General features: G+C 41.8%; 1 protein-coding gene across 1 annotated transcript in view; it reads right to left on the bottom strand.

The window, feature by feature from the left end:
- The window catches only part of LOC126355777 (uncharacterized), a 132,520-nt gene that overhangs the window by 61,136 nt on the left and 56,214 nt on the right, over window positions 1-15,170 (bottom strand). Inside the window, exon 2 of the mRNA XM_050006181.1 lies at window positions 14,182-14,258. Within this exon, the coding sequence (XP_049862138.1) occupies window positions 14,182-14,202 (21 nt within the window). The 5' untranslated portion in view covers window positions 14,203-14,258. The remainder of the gene's footprint in view (window positions 1-14,181; window positions 14,259-15,170) is intronic.

Below are 15,170 nucleotides of genomic sequence, written 5' to 3'. Positions count from 1 at the left end.
AATACTGACAAAGAAGATAAAAAACCCAATAGTTCTTGTAACGCTGACATAGGATGACGGCACGATGACGAGGGGATGGAGGAATACAGCAGAGTTTCTGCTGTATAAACTGCTCCCTGATGAAGTCGTCGATACAGACACGCAGTATCATACAACACTAACACAAAAGTTACACATGCCAAAGGGCACTGCAACACTGGAACTGTTACCTGTTCTTTTGCACAAGAAGAAGTTAAATTAGCAATTTCAGAACCCAAAAATAAAAACGTACCCGGACCAGATGGTATCCACTCCGAAACACTGGAAAAACCAGCACCCCAGATCACACCGTTCCTAACACCATTACTGAAAGATGCCTAGCGCCTGGGCAGGGTACCTACATTATTGGAAACCTCTGAAGAACTCATTGTTAAAAAACAAACAGACAGGGGTTCCTCAGGTCCAAAGACTTGCAGGCCAATACGTTAATAAACACTGTAACAAAGTTTCAGGATAACTTCTGTGTAACCGCTTTAAAGCCGCCGAGCTGTTGGGGCCATGAGCCAATACCAATTCTGTTTCAGCACCGGAAAATGAATAGGAGAAACCATTAACCTGGGCGTTTTTTTTTTTTTTTTTTTTTTTTTGAATCTTCACTCCTCTGACTCCGCCACAATGTCCTCTCCTATACCAACTCATTCATCTCAGAGTACTACTTGGCACCTACATCCTGAATTATTTGCATTTTGTATTCCAACCTCTGTATTCCTGTACAGCTTTTACTCGACTGAACACGCTTCTGACCATCTGTCACTGCGCCCGCATGAGTTATACACTGGCTCTAGACAGGATCGATATAGGGCGCCACGCCTCAAGCCCACACCAAACTGTGCACTTAATAATCTACAGTTGGCGTTGACGAACTATCACTGGATTTTCTGTACCCTAGAAAGGACAGCTTTGTTAATTGTTGAAGCCATCCAAATGAAAATCAGCTTCGTATGACGTTACAAGTTGACGATTAAATTCATTGTTTTCTCTGGATAGTCGTTGGCTGCGAATGTAAATTTTCAGCGCATTTTCTGGCCGAGGGGTTCCAGTTACTGCACTAACTGTACTTTGTATGGAAATATTTTTAAACCATGTCCTGAAATTCTCCTTAAGTATATTCAGGACATCCCTAATTCCCTACATCCCTACATCGTTTTCGGGCCGTTGTTTCTGGTTCTTCTACGACGCTGGCCCTAACTCTTTCAGTGTTGTCTTCGTTGCCAGCGGAGCGTAGTCTGGCAGTATGTAAGGGGTTCGTCACAGAACCATTGCTGGCCGCTGTGGACGAGATGTTATAGTCGGTTCAGTCCGGAACCGCGCTGCTGCTGCTACGCTCGAAGGTACGAATCCTGCCTCGAGCATGGATGTGTGGTGTCGTTAGGTTAGTTAGGTTTAAGTGGTTCTAAGTTCTAGGGGACTGATGAGCTCAGATGTTGTCCCATAGTGCTTGGAGCAATTTGATTTTTGAACAGAACCATTTTCCTCTAAAACTACGATCAGTTTCCGAATCATCGTCGCTGCTTTTAAATCCAAGAATTTTAATGGCTAGGAGTGTATGGGAAACACATTCTGGTGGTCTTCGAGCCTCGCATGTACACTGCGGGCTGTGTGACACGTTATGTGGTCGCGCTGGTCCACATCATCATGACAAGGAAAAAGGAAGTGCACTTAACGGCGGATATAGTCCCCAAGGCTACTTGCGTCGATCCATTATGCCTTCCTTAATTACTGTATCGCCCAGAGGGAATGCGACGAAAAAATTCACCCTGTCATAAAGCGCCCTCCTCCGGCTTGCAACCTTCCGACGATTATTGCACGTTGTTTACTTTCAGACATTTGATGTCCTACGTGCTAACGGACATCTGTCCGATTGAGCATGAACCTCAAAGGCTGCCTGTTACCGCACAGTGTGCCAGTTGTGTATCCTTCATCGCCGATGAACCGGAGTCAGCACAGGTGCTTGAACAAGGCGCCTGCTGCGGATGCCCATACGTAGTGAACGGTCTTCGAGAAGACGCTGTTGGTAGTCCCTTGGTTTATCTGGGTGGTCAGTTGCTGCAACACTTGCACGTCTTCCGCTTGCGTACTACTCAGCAGCTGTCGTTCACCACATATATCTATGGCCCGTGGTGCGCAATATTTGCCTCGGCGCCGGTTTTGGGAAGCACCATACAGCCATGCACGGAATGCTTTAACCTGAGCATCACACAAGCACTTAACAAACTTAGCCGTTTGGGATATGCCTTTCCCTTGGCGAGAAAGCCAAAACCCGCCACCGCTTGTATTTTGATTAATAAGCAGCATTACTGATAAAAGACTTCCAGAATGAGGAGTCACGCTCCTCTTTTCCATAGCTTTGTCAAAGAGAGCAGAGGAGAGGACAGAGGTTCAGGACACTCAATTGCCCTTGGGGTGGGAAAATGTCCCTAAAGAGGGAAGAATCAGAAATGATCAGGGGCAGGAGGACCCAGAAGGCACTGGAAACCACTACATTACAGACACACTAAATGTGGTCTCTAATTGAAAACGTGTCATGATGGGCTCTCCAATGGCAACAGATTCCGGAATAGTCCCTCATTCGGATCTCCGGAGATGACTACCAAGGAAGAGATGACTATGACAAAGATTAATTAACCAACGACACGACAGAGCTCTCTGAATCGGCGAGTCGAATCTCAGAAGCTTGAAAGAGGTAGGGAAGCGAGAAAATCTCAAAGGGTAGATACGAAGATTCAATCTGATTATAGTAGGGGTCAGTGAACTGGAATGGAAAGAAGACGAGGATGAGAATAGGGTAATATCAACAGCAGCAGAAAATGGTATCACGGGAGTAGGGTTCGTTATGAATAGGAACGTAGGACAGAGAGTACGTTTCTATTAATATTTCAGTGCTGGTGTTGTTCTTAGCAGAACCAACAGCAAACCAACAACGACAACGATTGTTCAGGTATACATGCCGACGTCGTAAGCTGAAGATGAAGATAGGGAAAGTATATGAGGATACTGAAGAGGTAATACAATACGTAAAAGCATGATACAATTGTAGTGTACTGGAATACAATTGTAGTGGAGGGAGTAGAAGAAAGGTTTACAGCAGAATTTAGGTTTGGGACAAGGAATGAGAGAGGAGAAAGGTTAATTGAGGTCTGTAACAAATTTCAGCTAGTAATTCCGAATACTCTGTTCGAGAATCATCAATGGAGAATGCCTACTTGTAAAAAGCAGGGTGATAAGGGAAGATTTCAGTTACATTACACCTTGGTCAGACAGAGATTCCGAAATCATATACTAGGTCGTAATGTGTACCCTGGACATAGACTCAGATCACAATTTAATAGTGATGAAGACTAGGCTGAAATTTAAGATATGAGTCAGGAAGCCTCAATAAGCAAAGAACTGGGATCCGGCAGTATAAAGAAATGGTAAGATGCTCTAGAATTTCTCTAAGCTATAGATATAGAAATAAAGAATAACTCTGTAAGCAGTACAGGATATCCCTAAAAAGAGATATTACAAATGGTGGAAGAAGAAACACATGTACAAAGAAGGTAACTGCAAAGCAACCATGGATAAAAGAGGAAACACTTCAGTTGATCGTTGAAAGAAGGGATTACAATAATGTTAAGGGAAATTCAGGAGCACAGTAATAGAAGTCGCTGAGAAACGGAATAATTAGGAAGTTCAGTGAAGCTAAGACTAAATGGCAGCATGGAAAGTGTGAAGAAATCTAAAAAATAATGATCGTCGGAAAGACTGACTCAGCATATAGAAAAGCCAAAACAACCTTCTATGAAAGCACGGTGGTAACGTAAAGAGTTAAGCTAGAACTCCACTGTTAAATGCAGGGGAAAGGAAGGAGCGGAAAGAGTACGTTGAAGGTCTCTGTGAAGGGGAATACTTGTCTGATGTGATAGAAGAAGAAACAGAAGTCCATTTAGAAGAGATAGTTGATCCAGTATTAGAATCAGAATTTAATAGGGCTTTGGAGGACTTGAGATAAAAATAAGGGATAGGTAGCATTCCATTAGAATTTCTAAAATCATTGGGGAAGTGGCAACAAAACGATTGTTCACGTTGGTGTGTATGAGTTTGCCTACACACCATGTGATCTTCGGAAAAAAATCATCCACACAATTCCGAAGACAGCAAGGGCTGACAAGTCCAGGAATTATCGCAAAATCAGCTTAACGGCTCGTGCATACAAGTTGCTGACAAGGGTAAAATACAGAACGATGGGCAAGAAAATTGAGGATGTGTTACATGACGATCAGTTTGACTTTAGGGTAGGTAAAAGCAGTAGAGAGGCAATTCTAACTTTCCGGTCGATAATGTAAGCAAGACTAAAAACCACCAAGACATTTTCATAAGATTTGTCTATGGCAAAAGCGTTCGAAATGTGTAGTGCCGTAAGGTATTCGAAATTTTGAGAAAAAAGGAGTAAGCTATCGGGAGAGACGGATCATATACAATACGAGGGCAAAGGGGGATTAATAAGAGTGGACGACGAAGAACGAAGTATTCATATTAAAAAGGGTGCAAGACACGGATCTAGTCTTTCGCCCAATCTTTCGGCCCTACTCTTCAGTCTGTACATTGAAGAAGGAATGATGGAAATAAAGGAAAGGTTCAGCAGTGAAATCAAAATTCAGGGTGAAAGAATATCTATGAACGGTTCACTGATGAAACTGCTATCCTGTGTAAAGATGAAGAAGAATGAAATGATCTGCTGAATGAAATGAAAAGTATAATAAGTACAGAATATCGATTCAGAGTAAATTGAAAAAAAGAGAAAACTACTGAAAAGCAGCAGAAATGAGAACAGCGAAAAAGTGAACATCAGTTTTGATTCTTACGAAGTAGATTAAGTTTAGGAATTCTACTGCGGAGGCAGAAAAATAACCCGACAAACGGAACAAGGAGGACATCAAAAGCAGTCTGCCACTGGAAAAAAGGGCATTCATGGCCAAGAGAAGTCTACTAGTGTAAAACACAGGCCTTACTATGAGAAAGAAATTTCTGATTATTATGTCTGGAGCACAGCGTTGTATGGCAGTAATACATGGACTGAGAGAAAACTGTAACAAAAGAGAGTCGGAGAATCTCAGATGTGGTACTACAGATGAACGTTGAAAATTAGGTGGAATGATAAGATAAGGAATGAGGAGACTGAATGCTGAAACGGATAGGAAGGGATACGGGAAAAACGCTGACAATGATAAGAGACCGGATGTAGAGGGCATAAGCTGTACAGGAATACAGAGGTTGGAATACAAAATGCAAATAATTGAGGATGTAGGTGCCAAGTAGTACTCTGAGAGTTGATAGTTCGAGTACGTAGTTCTAATGAGTTGTAATTTTCCTCCACCAGAGTACAGTAGTGGACAGAGACATCCAAGAAACAGGTCATGAGAATGTTTTCGTGAATTGTTCTGTTTATTTCTTGAAGGCTTTATTGTTTATCTATGTTTCTAAAGTTTTGCATATGCGTTTAGTAGTGTGAATGATGCGTGAATGTGGTCTAAAGTAAATACGTAGATCATTGTTAGATTGACAAACGCCATACGAACTAGGATGAGAAGTCTTTAAGACATGTTAATGCAGATGACGAGGAATTTTGTATCATAATATGTTAAGTAAGTTTATAGTAAAAGGAAAGTTTAATCGAGTGCAAACGTAAAAAGTTAATAAAGTAAAGTGTAAACAATATATCAGGAAGTTAAATATTTACTTCGGGAAAAAGTACAGTTCGAAAGTGTGTCATTTGTTGATTGGTTAGTCATGAAAAACGCGGACTAACGCGGGAGGATAATGTTTTTCGATAGGCATTAAAGAAAACTGAACAGTCAGAACGGAGTATTCTTCACGCATGAGATAGAGAATCCTTACGGCATAGACTGCCGTAGTTCTTAGTTCTAGGAGAGTGATGACCTCAGAAGTTAAGTCCCATAGGGCTCAGAGCCATATAACTTTTCATGTAAATATTAAGGTGGAGTACTAGACTTGTGTATCGTGATGAGATTGTGATTGATCGAACTGTGACAAATTGTTATGTGCTCGAGTGTAACAGTAATTCTAAATAGGACCACTTTCGCTGTTGGTTTCTGAATAAACATTATTCTAACAAAATCGCAACTGTCTGGCCTATATCATTGATGGGTCGTTAATTTAGTTCCCGATAATACTATTACTGTTATTAATTTCATACAATTTAGGAATCTTTCCAGCAGCCAGACAATTTAACCAAACGGTCACAAGTGTCAAATTTACGGCGTGTAATGCGACAAGTGCGATTCAACCCCTAGATGAGTTTGAGCCAAGACATTTCGCCGAAGGGGAACGGCATGGGACCGCGAACATCTTTGGGATGTTAGCTTTCCTTAATCTTTCTTTTAAGATAAGTCGTAAGGTCAGTATTGGCTCACGTGTTGCAACATTTCTACGGAATCCAAATTGATCTTCCCCGAGGTCGGCTTCTGCCAGTTTTTCGATTCGTCTGTAAATACTTCGTATTAGTATTTTTCAGCTGTGGCTTATTAAACTGACAGTTCGGTAATTTTCACACCTGTCAACACCTGCTTTCTTTGGGATTGGAATTATTATATTCTTCTTGAAGTCTGAGGATATTTCGGCTGTCTCATACACCTTGCTCACCAGATGGTACAGTTTTGTCATGGCTAGCTGTCCCAGGGCTATCAGTAGTCCTAATGGAATGTCATCTACTCCAGAGGCCTTGTTTCGACTGAGGCCTTTCAGTGCTGTGTCAAACTCGTCACGCAGTATCATATCTCTCATTTCATTATCATCTACAACCTCTTCCATTTCCATTATATTGCCCTCTAGTACATCGCCCTTGTTCAGACCCTCTATGTACTCCTTCCACCTTTCTGCTTTCTCTTCTTTGCTTGGAACTGGTTTTCCATTTGAGCTCTTGATATTCATAAAAGCTGTTCTAATTTCTCCAAAGGACTCTTTAATTTTCCTGTAGTCAGTACCTATCTTACCCCTAGTGATATCCTCTATATCCTTACATTTGTCGTCTAGCCATCCCTTCTTAGCCAGTTTGCACTTCCTGTCGATCTCGTTTTTGACACGGATGTATTCCTTATTGCCTGTTTCATTTACTGCATTTTTATATTTTCTCCTTTCATCAGTTAAATTCCGTATCTCTTCTGTTACCCAAGGATTTGTACCAGCCCTAGTCTTTTTATTTACTTGATCCTGGCGTAGGATTCGTGTCCATCTTGGCTACTATAATGCGTTCCCTATCCTGTTGTTGGTAGCTTACCCGCGTTCCTATTTCTTTATTCGTTATTAAACCTACTCCTGCATTACCCCTGTTTGATTTTGTAATTATAACCCTGTAACCACCTGACCAAATTCTTCCTCTTCCTGCAACCAAACTTCATTAATTCCCAATATATCGAACTTTAACCTATGCATTACCCTTTTTAAATTTTCTAACCTACCTTCCCGATTAAGGGATCTGTCATTCCACTCTCCGATCCGTAGAACGAGAGTTTTGTCTCCCGTGATAACGAAGTTCTCTTGAGTAGTCCCCGCCCCGAGATCCGAATGGGGGACTATTTTACCTCCGGAATATTTTACCCAAGAGGACGCCTTCATCATTTAGCCATACAGTAAAGCTATATGTCCTCGGGAAAAATTACGCCTGTAACTTCCCCTTGCTTTCATTCGTTCGCAGTACCAGCACTGCCGTTTTGGTTAATGTTACAAGGCCAGAACTATCAATCATCCAGACTGTAGCCCCTGCAGCTACTGAAAAGGCTCATGCTCCTCTTCAGGAACTACCTGTTTGTCTTGCCTCTCAACAGACACCCCTCGTTTGTGATTGCAGCTACAGAACGGCTACCTGTATTACTGAGGCACGCAAGTCCCAACCAACCCCAAGGTCCGTGGTTCATGGGGAGGGTGGTGGGGAGGAGGGGGCCGAAGAGCGGTAAGGTCAAGAATGCACCAAGGTATGGATCCAAATATACAGAACTGGTGAAGTTTGGTCTACCGAAATTTTTGGAGATGCTAAGGAGACTGTTTGAACGATTATTAAATGGAGATGATGTTCCAACAGAATGGAATACGTGCTACACAACAGCGGTGCGTAAGAAAGTGTCTCGAAACGACCCAACTAGCTATAGGAGACTGGTAGTGGTCTCTTTCGATAGAATAATGTATTTGGAAATACTGACAGATCTGAAAAAGAAACAAGTCACAAGCAGCAAGAAGTGCAAATAGGACTCCGCGCAGGAAGGTCGCAAATGGATATCAACTCCGCTATGAAACAGATGTGTAAAAAATAGAAAAAAGATTTGACTGGAGACCCATGTTGCATTGACTGACGCAGAGAAAACAGGTGATACTAACAACAGTAATTAAAAAAATTGTTTATATTATGAATAAAAACTACACCTACCACCAAACCTATATCTTCAACTGTTATGATAATTACAGTTTTTGTCTGTCACATTCTACAACGCACTCCATCGCCACCAGTCCGTAGGCATGAGCTGCTGGTTCCTTTGGCAGTACTGTAAGATTCTGATTGTCGAGTCCAATTCAAACTCCTAACAATGGCACACAGTAGGTACTAGCTGCTGATCACATAATCATACCAGTATTGTTCTAATCTAGGACGTAACTCGTGCCCGTATGAAATACGAACTGTAACGCGATTAGGACGTAGCTCGCTTTTGCTACTTACAAAGTAAACAGCAAATCGACAATATTGGCGAAAATTGCGAGAACTGTGAATTACACTCCAACACACCGTATTGCTGCCAGGGAATTCAGGATGATGTAACGAAAAATGGGAGAAGATACCAAGATAGTTAAAGACATGAACATGCAAGATGACTACAGAGCGACAGCATACTGGTTGGTAGCAATCACAATCAGGTGGATCAGACATGTTCACCGAGCAGCAGCTGGACATGAACCGGTGTTCCAGAACAAACAAGCAGCTGGAAAACAATTGCTGTCTGTCATTGATGACGTTCTGCAGCAAAACTGCACGGTGCAACATCAGCTGGTCATTTGCTATTGCCTACCAAATAATTATTGGCATGGCATGAACAATAGTCACCCACAGAGCAATCCCTTCTGAGGAACAAAGAGTTGGACAGTGTTGTATGTCGCACAGAACTGACTGTCATTCCTACAACAGGAAAAATAAGAGGCTGTTTATAGGTAAGGCATCCAACAGAACCCTAGAATTCCCGATGACGGTAGTAATTTGCTCCAATCATCGGCTTTCAATATGTATTCACTATTTATTAAACATTCCTTGGTCCGAAATGGGTTTATTCGACTTATATGTTGCTTCTAGCGATAGAATAAATCGCTCTTCGATGTACTGTGGCTAAGAGACGTGCTGTGCAGTACTACGAGTAGAGTACTTATCACAGCATCTTTCCCAGACTGGCTTAAATATGCTGAAGTTATACATCCTCACAAGAAAGGCCACAAGTAAATGCCATCAAATTACCGACCGATCTAACTTTTGCCAACTTTTTCAAAAATCTTTCAAAAGGTTGTATTCAAGTGTCTTCTTAAACACCTTAGTGAAAATAACATACTATCAGAGTCACAGTTTGAGTTTCTTAGGGGTTCTGATATTGAGAAGGTTATTTATACTTACAGCGGAGATGTCTTTCATTCATTGGACAACAAATTAGAGGGAACTGGCATATTCTGTGACCTGTCAAAGGCTTTTGACTCTATGAATCACACAATTCATTTAAGTAAATTAAAATATTATGGCATCCCTGGTAGTGCTGCAAAGTGGTTTCAGTCATACCTTACTAATCGAAAACAAAGAGTGTCATTATGTAACACTTCAGCAGTAGGCAATCAGACATCATCTGACTGGAAAGAAATTACATGTGGTGTTCCCCAAGGTTCGATACTAGGACCACTACATTTTCTTGTGTATATTAATGATTTGTCATCACATTACCAGATGCCAAGTTTGTCTTATTTGCAGGAGATACAAACATTGTAATAGATAGTAAATCAAATATAAATTTAGAAAGGGCAGCTAATCAAATTCTTACTGACATTAATAGGTGGTTCATAGCCAATTCACAGTCATTAAATTTTGAAAAGACCCACTTCTATGAAGTTCAGAACTTCCAAGAGATTTCCTTCTAGTGTGTATAAAATATATTGACATGGAAGTAGGAGAAGTCGAAAGTTTAAAATTCTTGGGATTACAACTTCATAATAAACTCAGTTGGGAACGTCATACTAACGAATTGCTAAAGCTCCTAAACAAGTCTGTGTTTGCAGTGTGAATGATGTCAGACATAGGATATATAAATATAAAAAACTATCATATTTTGCTTATTTTCACTCCATTATGTCATATGGTATCATATTTTGGGGGAACTCCACAAAGTGAGAAAAATTTTTTAGAGTACAGAAGCGTATAATAGGAGTAATTGCAGTGAAAATCCAAGAACATCATGTGGGAACCTATTCAAAGAATTGGGGATACTAACGACCGCTTCTCAGTATATTTATTCCTTAATGAAGTTTGTTGTAAATAATACATCTCTTTTGCCAACTAAGTGCTTGAAAGATTTTTGAAAAAGTAGGCAAAAGTAAGATCGGTCGGTAATTTGATGGCATCTATTTGTGGCCTTTTTTGTGAGGATGTATAACTTCCGCATATTTAAGCCAGTCTGGGAAAGAACATGTGTAAGTACTCTACTCGTAGTACCAATTTTCTACCACTGAAGCAAAGTAAAGCACAATGGACGAAGCAAGGAAAATGTAAGAGACAGATTAGTACAAGCAGAGAGAGCATTCCTCTCTAAAGGAAGTGTATCAATACTAGGAATAAGAAAAATATACATAAAGATTTAAAATCACTTACTGTTGCCCTGAAAGGAGTCCAACACATATTTTCAATAAGTTACCTGCAACCATTAAGTTTAGTTTCAGACAAGGCACAGTTTACACAGTTTAAGAGAATTTTTGGTGGCCGGATCCTTCTATTACATCCATAAATTTCTCAACAAATGCAGTAGACCATGTTAATGAAAATATATTACACTTTAATTTTTGACAATACTTTATTGTAACAGTCAAGTAACTACCTACTGTGTGATTGATGGATGTACGGAAAGCAGATGTAAGTCTTACGTCTGTAAATAGTGGAAGTTTAATTTTAAATGTTGTACATAATTTTACTGTTTATTGACTGAGGATCATTTAATGAAACCCAAGTTTCTCTAATTACATTTTTGTAATGTGTTTATGTGACATGTTCCACACCCAGGATGTTCGTCTCTTGTGTGGGTCTATTGGAATGATTCAGTAATCTAACCTAAGAACAATGGAATTCGTAGAAGGTGCCATGGACTCGGTGATTACTAATTAAAGTGTTCTCGACCTCAGATCCCAGATTCCTGTTCCTTGAATAAAAATTATCAGAATAGACGACTAAAGGCGTGTGTTACGAGCCCCCCTCATGGTGCCAACGGCCTTATCAAAGAGTGAGAAGAGCAGAAAGAAATTAGGGCAAGTTGTTGTTCTTGGGTGGGGTGGGAAAAGGATAAAAACCCTCTAAGAGACCGAAGAATTTGCAACTATCAACGGGATGAAGATCCTAAATACAATGGAAACCTGTGCATAGAATGGACATAATATGAATCCCAGGAAATATGACTAGAAATAGAAACTGTGTTGCTTGATTTTAACATTACCAAACAGTTCTGGTCATCTTGAGTTGAAGGTTGGAACACTGAAAAACTAACGACATAGTAATATTCTACCAGTTGAAGCGTAGTGTATCGGAAGTCAAAAGAACACAGGAAGACCGTATGTCTAAAATAGGTAAGTAAGTTCTCAGTCAGGATGTAGTAGGAGTCAATGAAATAGAATGGGATGAGTAAAACGATTTTGGGCCAAACGTATTAAGAAGCATATCAGACGGAATCTTTCTCCCCTGAAGTTTAAAATATGTATCGACAAAGAAATGCTTAGGAGAGGATTGAAATTCAGGGTGAAAATATATCAGTCATAAAGTTCGCATGTATCAGTGTTACCGTCAGTGGACTTGAAGAAGATTTACAAATTCTGTTGAATTGGCAGAGTAGTTTACTGAGTACTGTATAAAACTAGGGAGGAAACAATAGAAAGCTGAAAGCAGTAAGAAGCAGCTCTCACGAGATTAGCAGTACAATTAACCTAAGAGTTGAAGACGATGAAGGAGGCGATGTGTACCAATTTTCTACCACGGAAGCAAACTAAAGCACAACGGACGAAGCAGGGAAGATGTAAGAGACAGACTAGTACAAGCAGAGAAAGCGTTCGTCTCTAAAGGAAGTCTATCAAATATACACTCCTGGAAATGGAAAAAAGAACACATTGACACCGGTGTGTCAGACCCATCATACTTGCTCCGGACACTGCGAGAGGGCTGTTCAAGCAATGATCACACGCACGGCACAGCGGACACACCAGGAACCGCGGTGTTGGCCGTCGAATGGCGCTAGCTGCGCAGCATTTGTGCACCGCCGCCGTCAGTGTCAGCCAGTTTGCCGTGGCATACGGAGCTCCATCGCAGTCTTTAATACTGGTAGCATGCCGCGACAGCGTGGACGTCAACCGTATGTGCAGTTGACGGACTTTGAGCGAGGGCGTATAGTGGGCATGCGGGAGGCCGGGTGGACGTACCGCCGAATTGCTCAACACGTGGGGCGTGAGGTCTCCACAGTACATCGATGTTGTCGCCAGTGGTCGGCGGATGGTGCACGTGCCCGTCGACCTGGGACCGGACCGCAGCGACGCACGGATGCACACCAAGACCGTAGGATCCTACGCAGTGTCGTAGGGGAGCGCACCGCCACTTCCCAGCAAATTAGGGACACTGTTGCTCCTGGGGTATCGGCGAGGTCCATTCGCAACCGTCTCCATGAAGCTGGGCTACGGTCCCGCACACCGTTAGGCCGTCTTCCGCTCACGCCCCAACATCGTGCAGCCCGCCTCCAGTGGTGTGGCGACAGGCGTGAATGGAGGGACGAATGGAGACGTGTCGTCTTCAGCGATGAGAGTCGCTTCTGCCTTGGTGCCAATGATGGTCGTATGCGTGTTTGGCGCCGTGCAGGTGAGCGCCACAATCAGGACTGCATACGACCAAGGCACACAGGGCAAACACCCGGCTTCATGGTGTGGGGAGCGATCTCCTACACTGGCCGTACACATCTGGTGATCGTCGAGGGGACACTGAATAGTGCACAGTACATCCAAACCGTCATCGAACCCATCGTTCTACCATTCCTAGACCGGCAAGGGAACTTGCTGTTCCAACAGGACAATGCACGTCCGCATGTATCCCGTGCCACCCGACGTGCTCTAGAATGTGTAAGTCAACTACCCTGGCCAGCAAGATCTCCGGATCTGTCCCCCATTGAGCATGTTTGGGACTGGATGAAGCGTCGTCTCACGCGGTCTGAACATCCAGCATGAACGCTGGTCCAACTGAGGCGCCAGGTGGAAATGGCATGGCAAGTCGTTCCACGGGACTACATCCCGCATCTCTACGATCGTCTCCATGGGAGAATAGCAGCCTGCATTGCTGCGAAAGGCAGATATACACTGTACTAGTGCCGACATTGTGCATGCTCTGTTACCTGTGTCTATGTGCCTGTGGTTCTGTCAGTGTGATCATGTGATGTATCTGACCCCAGGAACGTGTCAATAAAGTTTCCCCTTCATGGAACAATGAATTCACGGTGTTCTTATTTCAATTTCCAGGAGTGTAGGTCTTGAAATGAGGAATAAGTTTTTGGCATGGCAGCGAATCACGGAATTCTGGACAATTGGAAGGAAGAGAATATACGTATTTGAGACATGGTGCTACAAAAGGATAATGAAAATGAAATGGAGTCGTTATAAATGAGGAGTTGTCTGCAGAATGGAAGAGGAAAGGAATACGTAGAAACAATAGAACTAAATAAATCGCAGTTTTGTCGTCAGGGAATAACGTTCAATGTATGAGAGGTGTTCGTAGAAGTGAAGAAGCGTAGCGAAAACAGATTGGAAAACATCCAATAGCTCTACAGTGACCACTACTTACATCAACGAAAGGATCATCGCACTGCGAGCAGCTATATGCACAGCTTTACGTACCCTGTCACCTGGGCTGTGCATGTCTTCTGCAGTGCCTCGCTCTTAAATGAGCTCTTCCCGCTGAGTGTTGTGGTAATCTGGAAGAAGAGAAAAACGGAGGAAATGAGGATGCAGCTCTCGTTCATCAAACAATGTGTTTCAACAGCAGTGCAGCTACAATCGTCTCGTCAATCGTGGAAGCACCGCCAAAGAGCGCATTTTCTCTGTAAGTAGTCCATAAACAAAATATTTACTCTTTATACATTGTTCAGCGGGAACATAAACACCCACTCCTTCAGAAGAGGAACAGAAACCGTTGATAAATTCAATAAATGTTTTCGAATGCTCCGACATTTATTTTAGTGCCAATAAATCAGCTACCAAGCACAGATGACATGAATTGTCATCTGCTCTATAGAAATGTATGATATACTGCAGCATTCCCATTCAGTAAAACCTTTGAATGTAATTACTTTTCCAGTGGAGTGCAAAGTAATGTACTCTCCTTCAGTGCAGAATGATTTCCTTTTCTTTTTCCTCTCTTATTTACCTACTACATGAATTTTTCCCTTTGATTACAGAAACAAATTTGATATTTGACATAACGCAAAATAAAAAGGAACCAATAACATATAAAAGAAGCATTTAATTTTTCGGCTATTCACGCTGTAATTACTTTTAGTTAAATCTATTTTCCCTTATTTAGTTCTGGCTGGCGAAAAATACTACACTACGTGAGTATCACTGTTCTCGCAATTAACAGATCTAATAAGAAGAAAATCAATATAACCACGTTAATACGGATGTGAAACAGATTTCAAGACTGCATGTCTATTTTGTTTTGCGTACTTGCTGTTTCAAAAACCAGAGAAGGAAGAGAAAGTCTGTTTTAGTGTTCGACTGAGAAGGCGTATGGAGAGCATTTAGCAGCGGTGACGTTGGCTACGTTGCTTTCTTGGACGAGAGTTACTAAGACTTAGGTGAGGTATTAAACTCTATGTACACGGTAA

This window comes from Schistocerca gregaria, chromosome 3 (genome assembly GCF_023897955.1).
Source record: "Schistocerca gregaria isolate iqSchGreg1 chromosome 3, iqSchGreg1.2, whole genome shotgun sequence".
NCBI classification, from domain to species: Eukaryota; Metazoa; Arthropoda; class Insecta; order Orthoptera; family Acrididae; genus Schistocerca; species Schistocerca gregaria.
The sequence above is the reverse complement of the archived record's forward strand: the minus strand, read 5'-3'. Positions and strand labels throughout refer to the sequence as shown.